The 13,263-nt window shown below is 44.3% G+C and overlaps 1 protein-coding gene across 1 annotated transcript; it reads right to left on the bottom strand.

The window, feature by feature from the left end:
• Nucleotides 1-9,159: 9,159 nt before the first annotated feature.
• Nucleotides 9,160-12,416, bottom strand: LOC126455712 (cuticle protein 18.6-like). The gene is made up of 2 exons (XM_050091481.1): nucleotides 12,374-12,416; nucleotides 9,160-10,309 (listed from the first exon to the last, which is right to left on the bottom strand). The coding sequence occupies exons 1-2, from the start codon at nucleotides 12,383-12,385 to the stop codon at nucleotides 9,260-9,262; spliced, it is 1,062 nt and encodes a 353-aa protein (XP_049947438.1). The 5' UTR covers nucleotides 12,386-12,416; the 3' UTR covers nucleotides 9,160-9,259.
• Between the last annotated feature and the right edge of the window lie 847 nt (nucleotides 12,417-13,263).

Below are 13,263 nucleotides of genomic sequence, written 5' to 3'. Positions count from 1 at the left end.
TTTCTTTCATTCTTTGTTGTTATTCTATGCAGTCAGATTGCGTACAAATACTAGTCAGGGCCAACCGTTTACGAGACACAGCGTAATCGGACATACAGCAACTAAAAATAAAAAAAATATTTTCAAACTATATAATTAAGCCCCCATGCAAGGTGCGAGGTCCGAACTGTATGGTGGATAAGGAGGAACAGTCCAATGAAGTTTTTGAGCTCCTCTCGGCTGCGCAGACTTGTGTGAGGCTTTGGATTGTCATTGACAAGGAAAATTCGTTTACATTTTTGTGGCGACGAATATGCTGAAGTCCTTGCTTCAATTTCTTGATTGTATCACGGTACGCTTTAGAGTTGATTGTTGCTTTATGAAGGAGGTCATCAGACAGAATAACACCTTCAGAGTCCAGGAAGACTGTCACCATGACATTACTGGGTGAGGCCGCGGCCACGCCGTGGATTGCCGTTTTGTCTCAGGTCCGAAGTGATGAACCTATGTTTCATCGCCTATGACGATATTCGACTAAAAACTGTCAAGACCAGCCTCCTAAAGAGTAAGCAATTATGCACAGATAGTCCTTCGTTGCCGTTATTGGTCTTCTGTTAGGGGGCAACGAAACCATCAATATGGTTGAAATGGCTCTGAGCACTATGGGACTTAACATCTGAGGTCATCAGACCCCTAGACTTAGAACTACTTAAACCCAGCTAACCTAAGGACATCACACACATCCATGCCCGAGGCAGGATTCGAACTTGCGACCGTTGCAGCAGCACAGTTCCGGACTCAAGCGCCTAGAACCGCTCGGCCACAGAAGCCGGAGAGGAACCCATCAGGCACACATTTTCGAGTACCCCAGCTCGAGGATGAGCGTGTCAACACTACTGACAGAAAAGCACAGTTGTGCAGCGTGGTGTTACATTTTGATCTTTTGATGATCTCGAATGAGAGTGTCCGCACGTTCCGACATTGCGGGGGTCACAGCTGCGCGCGGTCGGTCGTCACGCGGTAGATCGGACAGGTTTGCGCGACCTTGTTGCGATGATGACAGACGCCTCTCCCAACGACTCACCGCGCTTTTGTTCAGTGTCAGGTCTCCGTATACTTTGTGCAAGCGCATATGAATATCAGCGATGCTCTGATTTTCAGTCAACAGTAACACAATGACAACTCTCTGCTTGGAACGTACCTTCGTTACAGACGCCATTTTGAAATATACGTATAGCGCTGCATCCTCTCTGAACTTCTTGGAACTATGGGGGCACAAACAGGAATACTCCATGGTGTTCCACAACAAATTATGCATTTTTTCAACCGAAATCGGCCTGTAAAAATGTGATGCTCTGCTTATTGTACGTCCTTCGTAGAAAAGTGGCGCCATCGATATATCATATTCAGAGACCGTTTATAATCAATCGAGAAGGCCGCACGAAAGAACGTTATGTTCTGATTTCAGATAGTACAGGGTTCCACGTCCTGCTAAGAGGAAGATCCTCGTCTTTGCTAATCAGGTAGTCCGCCAACCTAATTTCAATTGGCTCTTTGTAAACACTGTAATAAAAACCTGACGTACTGACAGCTATTGGAATTTCGTCAAATTGGTTAATCGTTGGCCCTGGTGTCCTACTAAGGGCGCCGCTGCCAGCCCAGACTGGGAGGCAGCAGCTGTGAAAGGAGGCGCTTGCGCCGCGTATGCTGCAGAGGCCTATATACGACTACGATCAGTAGTCTTAGCATCAGCTTTCAGCGGGACTCAGCAGCTGCGGAATTCTCAGGAAGATGATGGACAGATGCATCGCCGAAATACCGAGTCTTGTTGATTTTAGTATCCCGCAGGAAACCCGAGAAAATCGTCGACATCTGAATATTAATAATTATCTCTGAGCCATTTTCTGGCTGTTAATTATTACTTTTACACAGGCGGAACACTGACAGGCGGACTTCTGGAGGTGTAGTGAAGCACATTTCATTATCAGGTGGTACGAGAGCAGTGGGCGGAGTCGAGTGTCTCCTAAGGCGGCATCTCACAAGTACTAGCTCTTGCTTGCGCTGTTGTAGCTGCGTCAAATTGAGTCGAGCCCCCACTGGCAGTGACTGTCACCGATAGTTATTGTTTATTATGCTCGGCACCAGCCTCTTGAGCGACTTTTGCAGCAGACAATGAAGCATCTCACACGAGACCCAATACGCACAGTCTGTTGATTCTTGAGCACAGTGCTTTTGGGCCAGCAGAGTACAAGTTGAGTAAGTCCGTTAACCGAACCGTATGTGGAGTTCAGGCAGGCGACTTGTTTCATTTAAACATTGTCAAGCATTCGTGTCAAATCTAAAATAACAATCTCATTTGCTAACTGAAATGGATTCAAACAGATGCCTTTTAGATAGGATAATCGATATTCTATTTAATAATAAATAAGTGCGTAAATTAATTGTCTATTATTGCTTCTGTTAACAGCGACGTCCTACCTGCATACGTCGTCTTGTAACGTCAATCCTTCACATCCATTAATAATTAGACCATTGATTTAGAACGACCAGTAAACTCCCGATTCTTCAAAGAATCGAACTTCCATGTATAAAACGGCTTCAATCGTGTGATTACTTTACAATGTAATGCGGTAAATACTTGAAGTTAAGCGTGTAAGAGAGAAAAAGTTTCGAAAAGGTTTGAAATTATGCTTAAAGTTTGGTGGGGTTCGCTTGGCGTTGTCGTTATGAAACACTGCATGAATGTAGTCTAGGTAATGTGCACTCGATTCTAAACAAAAGATAGTCTCCTTAACTATGTGACGTACAATCTCAATGTTTATAACGTCATATCTTCTGAACTACCTCCTGTGCAATGGTGTAATTTTGGAGGTATACCCAGTGATACATGTAGATACTGTTCGAAAACTGCGTTGCGAGTAAAGTCTGTAGGGACCAGATAATAAATAAAAACGTCGTGCCTGATGTTGAAGTCTTGCTGCAAGAACTGTGAAAACGCAGTAAATGAACTTTTTTCATTCATCATTTTGTGTGTGTGGTGGGGGGGGGGGGGGGGGGTGCGGATCGAGAGTGGAGGGGAGGTGGCGGGGGAAGGGAGAGGATTAGAAGGGATGATGGCAGCAAGGAAAAGTTTCATAAATACTGAACAAATAAACTCCGGGTATTTGCAGGCCGTCAATTACGCTCCCTCAAGACAAATTCACAGATTCTATCTGTAATACTTGTTCGTATTTAAGAACCTTGAAAACCGTTTTTCACTTAAAAAATGGGATTCACAGTGAGTGAAAACTCTGTGTTCCCAATGAATGACTACAAATGAGCCAAGGCGGCTTGAAGAGCGTTCATTCACTGCGAATCCCATCACTTCATAAGATCTTTATTAGTAAAAACGGTTCTGAAAATTCGTAATTATTAACAATGTACTTTCTTAGCTGTGACTGATCTATGTACAAAACGGTATGTAATTCTTCCTTTTACTGTGTTAAACTTCTAACATAAGAGTATATCTGTTAATGAGTAAATTGTAACATCATTTTAACTTTTTAATTTCCGTAAATAATCACTAGAAATATTGAAAGCTGTTAGATAGGTCTATATCTTGTGGCCCGTTCGCTCGTTGACTATCAGCATTGGTTCCACCTGTTAAAACCTACCTCGTCTCCTTTCGTCGATGCTTGCCAAATGTGATGGTATGCCTATTCTTAATTACCAAACACCACTCGTTGTGAGGTTTGTACAGCATTAAAATAAGTAACACACGATATTGTCGAAGCCCTATGCCCTCTTATTAGGTTGCTGTACGTTAACAACAATACAAACGCACAGATAAAAGCGCCATGCTCCAGAATTAAAAAAAAAAAAAATGGTTCAAATGGCTCTGAGCACAATGGGACTTAACTTCTGAGGTCATCAGTCGCCTAGAACTTATAACTACTTAGACCTAACTAACCTAAGGACAGCACACACATCCACGCCCGAGGCAGGATTCGAACCTGCGACAGTAGCGGTCGCGCGGTTCCAGGCTGTAGCGCCTAGAACCGCTCGGCCACTCCGGCCGGCCAGAATTCATGGAGGCTGCCTATAGTCGGTATTTCACAGTAATACTGTACTATTCTCTAGCAAATTTGCCTATCCAGCAACCACAGACTGATATGAAACACTGACACTACTGCCACGCGGGACCTTATAAATGAAACGCCAGGGTAGTTCTGAAACTGCTTGGCGCCAAGTCACGCAGTGTTCTCACAGACGACAACAGCTGACATCAATAATGGCGAGCAGGTCACCTGCGATTATTTAACACAACACTGAAAAAGTTAAAGATAAGAGGCATTGCCCTACACACCAGCGTCGACGTGAGAGATGATGGAATAGCGACACAAGCTTTATTCACCTGATCTAATAACGTCTAAATCTGCAGTTACTGTCACAGTCAAAAAGTATGATTTTAAAACACCATTTAAAGTCACTTCCTAAGTGACTGTTCATATATCAACTCTGCAAAGATCAGGTGAACTACGAAAAAGATTATTGCGTCACTGAGGTTTAAGTGATCAACAGCTACAGGTTCATCCTCAGTCAATTGTCATGATCTTCCTCGAACAAAGGTGTCTGACTCCTATTTATAAGTTTTTAGCCAACTGTGACGTCAGACATGTCAATTTTCCGACTGTACACCATTTTGATATTATGATGCTCCACACTTGTTGCTTCCGTGTAAACTCGCTGCAAAAGCTTCTTACAATATTTTTTCGGTCGCTCTGTGGTAAAACTATTTTTCTGGACAGATTTCTTTTTCTTCTCTTAGCCTTCAGGACAGGGGACTAATCCAACTACTGTTACTGAGAGGTTACTCTTAGTTTTTGACCGAAGCATTCCTGTGCCAAGCTTCGAGAACATTCCCGACGCCCCCGCTTCCGCCCCAGCTGGAGGGCTTACGTCTTCGGCGGCCATGCTGCCCTAACTTGCGTTCCCGATGCTATAATCAATTAAAATTCGAAAAACTCATGATGCATTTCACGGATATTGATGCGATCTGCACCAACAACTGCAAAATAAACAAACACTATATTTAGGATATGTTTCAACATAAATTAGTGTCTTCCTCTAGAAACCAGATTATATAAAAGTACTTTCTGAATCGAGCTTGAAGATCCAAATAATACAGCACGTCCACGTTTCAGTCTCAGCCACCACCTTCTTTGTACAACATGCCGTAAACAAGTATTTTGTCTACTAGGCGACAAATACATCTTGAAAGGTTTACTAGAAGTCAAGAGAAACTACACAAATTTAGGTCCTGTTACGAACAACCTTCTGGGATAGGTAAATAAAGGATGAAACCTGAGGTTCAGACAGTAGCTGTTTGTTGAATTTGTGTTGTTTCTTACAGAAATATTGTATAGTCGACAAAATGTCATCATACATAATCCCATTACATGTTACATAATATTACAACAGTCTGATAATATTATTGGTCTATAGTTCTCTTCTTCTAGGATCTGACTCTTGTTGAAAACTGGAACAACCTGTGCACTTTTTCAGCCACACTGGACTTCCCGTAACTCCAGAGACATGCAATAAACTGATGTTAGATTCGTTCCACAAATTTATATAAACATTATGTTCGCATTGATGAACGTTTCTCGTGTGACTGTCCTAACGTTTATTTTGCTTTTGTTTTTTTAATAAGATTTCGACATCGTTAGAACCAAATGATGAGGATTTGCTTTATGGTGGCTTTCTAATTTTGTATATTACTACAAGGGCGTGCTGAAAGTAATGCCTCCGAAACTCTTTTAAATAAAAACAAACATGGCGGTTTGGAACGTAACTATGGCAGTGGGTGCTGTAATCAGGTTTTCTTCTGTAATGGGCAAGTTCTGAGACTGACATTAATTTTAAAGAAAATTTCTGATTGTTGTCATTTCGTTAAACCAGCGAAGAATGATGGATACAAAAGCAGAGAAATCTCCAAATGCAAAATGAATTCGCTCAAAGATCTGATTAGCACTCAAACCCCCAAAGTCATAATATTTCGACTAATAAAAGTGTTCTCGTTTCATCTCCATGCCCGAAAGCGTTTGAATAACAATGTAAGCATTTACGACGCTTCAGTAGTAGGACATTTTATAAACTGCCAGCGTTTGATAACATTTTATACCGCTAAAACTTGCCTTTGTTGCAAGCGCCAAAGTGGATCAGAAAATAATCATTCACCAAAATCTCAAATGACCCCTTTCAATTACTTAGTGAAGAACCACGTCGCAGGCGTTTTGTAGCCCTTCTGGTAGCACAATATCGCGAGGAAAGGGATCGCAATAATTCCTTCTCCCCCACTCGATATACTTATCCACTCGCTACTGATCTAATTAGACTCTGTTGAATGAGCTGACGATGTTCCCGCTGGTTTATCTGCCTGGGTGTTTGGTAGCGTAAATTAATTATTACAATTTCTTTGTGGCGTTGCATAATATCTTAAGGTTTTTGACTGACGTCATTACCGAACTTATATCTCTTAATCTAACGTGAAGTAATATTACTCGGGTGGATCAGAAATAAACTAATACCATCCCAACTACTCTCTTAAAGTGTTTGATCGTTTTTCCATGGTCTTGGTTTCGAATGGTAACTACTACGTTTAAACTGTCACAAATAGCTATGTCTTGTGAAGCTTCTTAATATCTTTACACTATTGCAAAAACTAGCATTCGCTAGGAATATGTAGAATTTACTGACTTGGCGCAGCAAATCCATGCATGGATAGTGGCGTGCTATGGTGAGTCTCCAAATGGTGTCCTCGTCATTCCGTGTTCAGAGCTCTTAAACTACGTTCTCCCCCATGCAAGACTGATAAGTGTTATTTAATTATAACATACATTTATATAGCAGGACAGTACCCATAACCAGCCCCGCTGCTGACATCAATATTATGAAAAGCTTGTAAATAACTAGAGACGTTTAAATGTACTTATTTGTTAACTTCAAAACCCTGTGGAGGCGAAAATTCTGTTTCATAACGGAATTCGAGACTATAGATTGTAAATTCTCCTGAAAAGTATCGCAACTAGTGCAGGATCGGACTAAACTGCTTACATTCTGACAGAGTGTATAATTTTCAACGATTAAAGCACTGAACTTGTCTGGCCGTGCTGCACTCGTTTGACCATGTTGGTTTAGAGCATTTTAAACTACTGATAACGAATACTGGGATGTTTCCTATAGTAAGCCCCATCCAATTTCTTTCCCTGCTCGTCTCTAACTCATCTAATGTCTGCTCCTAAGCACCTCGCTGTCGACGAGACGTGAAACCAACGGTTCCTTCACGCTTTTTTGTATTTTTGTAACACACACATTAACTGTAACATTAATAATTTGCGACGCCTATTAAGAGCGTGCAGTTTAAGTGTCTGCTGTTAGCTCCAGTTGTATTCTCTCTGTTCTTTTCGTGAACGAGGACATAGAGTGGGAGACGTTTTTGTTTGTCAAGGAAGGAAGATTAATTATTGCTATTCTGTGAACGAAAACGGCATCAGGGGCAGAGAAGAAGCTGATACATAATGTTGTTGTTGTTGTTGTGGTCTTCAGTCCTGAGACTGGTTTGATGCAGCTCTCCATGCTACTCTATCCTGTGCATGCCTCTTCATCTCCCAGTACCTACTACAGCCTACATCCTTCTGATACATGATAAAGATGTGAAAAAGTCAGTCGTATCAGTTTTAAAGGAAGCGCAGCCATATTTTCAACGTTACCGGAAAACTCAAATCTATTGTCGGCATTCCTTTGGTGAAACATTAGCACCATGTATGAGGAAGTTATCGTACTACTAATTAAAGATGATATCTTAGCTTTTAGAAGTGAAAAGTACTACATCAGTTGAATGTGGAGTTGTAAAACTACTGTAAGCTACTGTAGACTACCACAAGTAAGTGAAGACTATGGTAGTTTTCCTAATAACTTTGGTCAGTTAAGGTCGTACCCGCGTTACCTGTACATCAGGCGTAGTGCGTATCTATCGGACGTTACCTCATGACTGTCGCTTTCTTTCCGTATACGATCGGTATCTTAAGAGATTCCTCTAAAAACCGTCTAGAAACGGAGTGAGGATATATAAAGAGCCACGTGACCTATGGAATACTTTTGTTCTACACAGTAATTCTCCTGTCTTTTATATAAAAATAAACATTATTTACAGCAAAATTGAACTTGACGATGTTTAATGCAGGTTTTATTCGAAAAATTTTTATTTCTAACTTGAAACAGCGATAAGTTGTAATAAAATTTAAGAAAATAATACAGATTTATCATAAAGCAGGATAAAACGCAATTTCCTCAAAAAGGCAAAATTAAAAAACGCTGAACAAAAGTATATCATACATCGCTTCAGTACTTCGTCAAACTGTCTAAAACGTTTTTCTGTTATTCATAAACAACGCTTCCATTTATCAGTAACAACAGGTAACTCTTGTCTTGGATCATGATGAACATTCTATTGAGTAAAAAATAACAAAATTATATACATTTTGTTATGTTTGAGCATGTAAACTGTACTTTGATCAAAAGTAATTGCTTTGGTTACATAAGAGCGCAGAAGTTACGCCCTCAACTAATTTTTATTACTTATTAAATGTAATTTATATCCTTTAAGGATATAAAATACACGGTGGACTAACACTGAATGATGTGGGGCTCTTATTACGTGCAAAACAAACAACCAATCATACAAAATAAGAGAAGTCTTTGGATCCCATTTTCTCTCTTACACCTTTTCTATATTTCTTTCCTTACTAATTCTTCCGATACTACCGGTAATCCTACCATTTGCTACCGCATTTATGTAGTGTAACAAAACCACCGAACTGCAGTCCTGGTAGGGTGCAACTCTAGTTTAATGTGATTCTTTGAAATTGATCGTGCTTAATTAGTCCAGAAGTATATTAAATAGCGCGATTCTAGAATCTTACAGAAATCAATTTTCGTTCTGTTTTCCTTGGACTAGATTGCTGCACAGAAATTGAAATTCTCTCGAAATCGTAAAAAAGTAGTGCTCGGTTTATAAGGTTTCTTGCTGACTGCATAATGTAGGCGTAACTTAACTAATTTGTGCGAGTAAGATACACCGCGAAAAACATAACATTAAACGTATAGTAAAATAATTTATTTATACATTATAGGTACATTGAACATGAAGTTTGATAGCTCAGATGTTCACAGAGGCGTGTCAGTCAGATGCGTCTAACCAAGGTGGACCTTACAGTAGGCCAGGGCAGGAGGAAGTGACTTAGTGGATGAGGGCCTTGCCGTAGGCGAGGGCGGGGGCAGCGTACGCAGCTCTAGCGATGGGGGCGGCGGCGTATCCGTAGCCGAGACCAGCGCCGTAGGCGAGGGCGGGGGCGGCGTAGGCAGCCCTAGCGATGGGGGCGGCAGCGATGGCGGGGGCGGCGGCGTAGCTCAGTGCAGGGGCAGCAGCGATGGCGGGGGCGGCCGCGGCGTAGGTGAGGGCAGGGGCAGCGTAGGCAGCCCTAGCGATGGGAGCGGCCGCGGCGTAAGCGAGAGCAGGGGCGGCGTACGCAGCTCTAGCGATGGGGGCGGCGGCGTATCCGTAGCCGAGACCAGCGCCGTAGGCGAGGGCGGGGGCGGCGTAGGCAGCCCTGGAGATGGGGGCGGCTGCGATGGCGGGGGCGGCGGCGTAGCTCAGGGCAGGGGCGGCGTACGCAGCTCTAGCGATGGGTGCGGCGACAGCCACACGAGCGGGGGCGGCAGCGACAGCCACACGAGCGGGGGCGGCGACAGCTACCGGGGCGGGGGCGGCGACGGCCACTGGAGCAGCGGCGACGGCCACACGGGCGGGGGCGGCGGGGTGGGCGCCGGCCTCCTTGTGCACGACGGCGTTGAAGCCGTTCACGGGGTCGGCAGCGTAGTCGACGGTGCGGATGGAGCCGTCGGGCTCTGCCAGGCTGTAGCTGCCCTGGACGACGTCTCCGTCACGGGTCTCGTGCTGGGACTTAGAGTCTCCGGTGATGGCGTCGTTCACACTGTAGCTGAAGCTGTACTGGGGGTGGGGGTCGTACTCAGCGGCGACGGCAGCAGGGGCGGCGGCGACGGCGACGGGGGCGGCGCGGATGGCGGGGGCGGCAGCGACAGCCACGGGGGCAGCGCGGATGGCGGGAGCCGCGGCGATAGCCACAGGGGCGGCGGCGTAGGCGGGGGCTGCGGCGTAGGCGGGGGCGGCGTAGGCACGGGCAGCCAGGGGCGCACCGGGTGCCAAAACGGCAGGAGCGCCCAGGTAACCGGCGCGCGCAACGGCCAGAGCCGCTACGAAAACTATCAGCTGTAAACAAAAAGCGAACAGGTAAGACAAACAAACATTAAACCACGTACATATACTGTATTTACAATTTCGTTTCACTGTGCTTGCACAGTTTTCCAGGGAAGTACATAACCTGCATCATCAAGTGATACGAGGGCCTAGGTACCAATGACACGACAGCTGTCAATGACACCAACTTCTACCAGCGAGGTGAAGCCACATGGCTGCACTCCTGAAAAGTTATCAACAATTGCCCAGTCTTGTTTTTCTCTTATTCGTTACCGTTTGGAATGTGAAAACTGAAAGTTATAAGGTGAAACATATTACAGTGTCGTTGAATACTTAAACATTGATACTGTTTTTACCGGTAACTACCGTTGCCTCACGTCAGAAGATAATGAACACAGCAATCGTTGAGCCAGTTCCTGACATACAGACGTACCAGCTGTAACTGCATTGACAGAGAGGCTGACATACCCAAACGAGCGATTCGATTCGAGACATGACAAGCAGGTTCGTGCTTTATATGACTCGGGGAGCACACCTATTTCAAAGTAGTCGAAATAATTACTGCAGTGGTATGGAATGTAATGTCGTTGTAACAGGCCGGCCGAAGTGGCCGAGCGGTTCTAGGCGCTTCAGTCTGGAACCGCGCAACCGCTACGGTCGCAGGTTCGAATACTGCCTCGGGCATGGATGTGTGTGATGTCCTTAGGTTAGTTAGGTTTAAGCCGTTCTAAGTTCTAGGGGACTGATGACCTCAGCTGTTTAAGTCCCATAGTGCTCAAAGCCACTTGAACCATTTTTGAATCATCGTAACAACTTTCTAACTGCAAACTCACCGCCCGCTTCTGAACATACATAATTTCACTCCTTCTCTTGTGAGAAAGAATCAATCACTATAGTTCCTAGTGACCGCCTTTTTTTTCATTTCCTGGTACCTTACTGTGTATATGTGAACAGTTCATTGTTGCATGGCCATCTAAAAGTTTTCAGATAAATATTCTGCTACTGACGCCCGATTACGTTGGATTTCTTCACATGCCAGAAGGCCCTAGTATCTGGATACTACTCGTAGCATACAGAACAGGCAAGGCGAGGGGGAACAGTGGTAATACGTCTGACTCGTAGTCGGGTTGTGAGGGTTTCGCGCCCCCGACAGTTCGTCCAGATACTGATGGTCTGCGGTTTTCTTATTCACATGGAGCAATTACCGCGATAGTTCCATCAACAAAGCAGCAGCTGATTTAATTATTTACTCTCGTCCAGTTCGCGGCGGCTCTCCATCTCAAACCTCGTCATCGACAGGACGTGGAACAGGACGTGGAAGTCTGACCTTTCTTCTTCCTTTCAGAGGAGTGAGGTTCAAATCCCCGTCCGATTATTGAGATTGCAGTTACCCACGGCCCCACTAAATAAAATGAAAAGAATAGCAGTATGGATTCTTCGGTATGGTTGTTGCCGTTTTTTCCTCACTTTTGTCCCTAATGTCTCTGACATCAATGCAATTGTAAACTTGTCCTCCTTTAGCATTGACTGCTATGATGAACGTTGATGAGAATAAATTTCGCGTTCATGTCCTTGAGGTTTATTATGCGCTCTGAAGGCATCGATTGACTACTCGAAGTCATAGTCGAATTGTTACTTACTGGAATGAGTTCCCAGACACTTTAGCTCATGCGTCTTCAGGAACCATCTTTCCGCAATATGGCTGAGGTATAATTTGAAACCACAGAATATTTTTACCTAGTCAATAAAGTCAACGAATGGTGTGCTTTGGAGCTCGAGTCTTTGCTCCGCTTTCTACATCCCCGGAGGCCGATCTCCTAAGGAGTACGACTGGCCTCACCGGCAGACGGTTGAGCATAATTTCGGTAAATGCTTTGCGGGGAAACCTGGAAGATACTTGAGAATAATCTGGCTGTAACGCTGCCTTACGACCTGCCTTTGGTAGCCGATTGCATGTGCTCTCGCTGACCTACTACTGGTATCCCCGCACGACTCCTGGGCTGCTAATGCGAGTGAATTTCACTTAATGCTGGCGCACCCACGTACGTATGGGGGACTCCCCGTGGCGTGGCTCACCTTGCTTGCCATGGCAGGTCCGGTGCTGCTGGTGCTACTGCTACTGCTGCCGCCGTCGCCGGTGATCTGCCTCAGACGCCGCCGGCAGCAGCTTATATAGCGCCGAGAATCTCGCCAGACAGGAATGCCTATTGGTATACTTTTACTGCGTTCGAAACCCAGTTCAGTGCCCAGCTCGCCTTCCCCGTCCGACTTGGCACTAAAATATAGAGTTACCTCATACAGACGTATTCGTCAGCTTAGCTTAGCTCGCGAAAGTTTCCTGTCGTACGTTCTGTTTACATCAAATGATTCTGAATTTGTCTAATGTGTTTTCTGTCTGTGATTTCCTTTGCACTGCTATGGTAAACCTTCTAACGCTCTGAGGACGATTAATTCCATTTTTATAACTCTGATCGTCTGTCTGACATATTTTCCTTCATTCCTGTCAGGATTCTCTGACAGTTGGCATCTAGAAAGACTCACGTAATTAAACACACCGGCGATACAAAAATGCAAGCCAGCTGCCCTCCGTCTGAAGAAGTGTCTATAATGAAAATCAAAATCAGTGTTCCATCTAGCAGGAGATCTGTTCCCAGTCAATTGCTCAACATAAAAACACTGAAAGTTATTTCGCGATGCTTGTCAGTGCTAGTATTTAATATGACGTTAAGCATCCAGGCTCAGTTTGTCCTCCCGTGAAAATCTATGAGACATAACAACAGACATCAAAAGAATTCAGAGACGAAGTCCTCCGATCGTAACATGTCGGTGTAGGCCGTACGTAAGTGTTAAAGAAATTTTCGGGAAACCTAAATGGGAAACCTTGGAAGAAAGACGATATAATTCTCTCAAAACCATGTCGGATAAATTTAAGGACACTGTATTCGATCAAAACTGTCCGACCATTA

The sequence above is a fragment of the Schistocerca serialis genome, chromosome 2 (assembly GCF_023864345.2).
Source record: "Schistocerca serialis cubense isolate TAMUIC-IGC-003099 chromosome 2, iqSchSeri2.2, whole genome shotgun sequence".
NCBI lineage: Eukaryota > Metazoa > Arthropoda > Insecta > Orthoptera > Acrididae > Schistocerca > Schistocerca serialis.
Note: the sequence above shows the minus strand (reverse complement) of the source record. Positions and strands in the feature narration are given on the sequence as shown.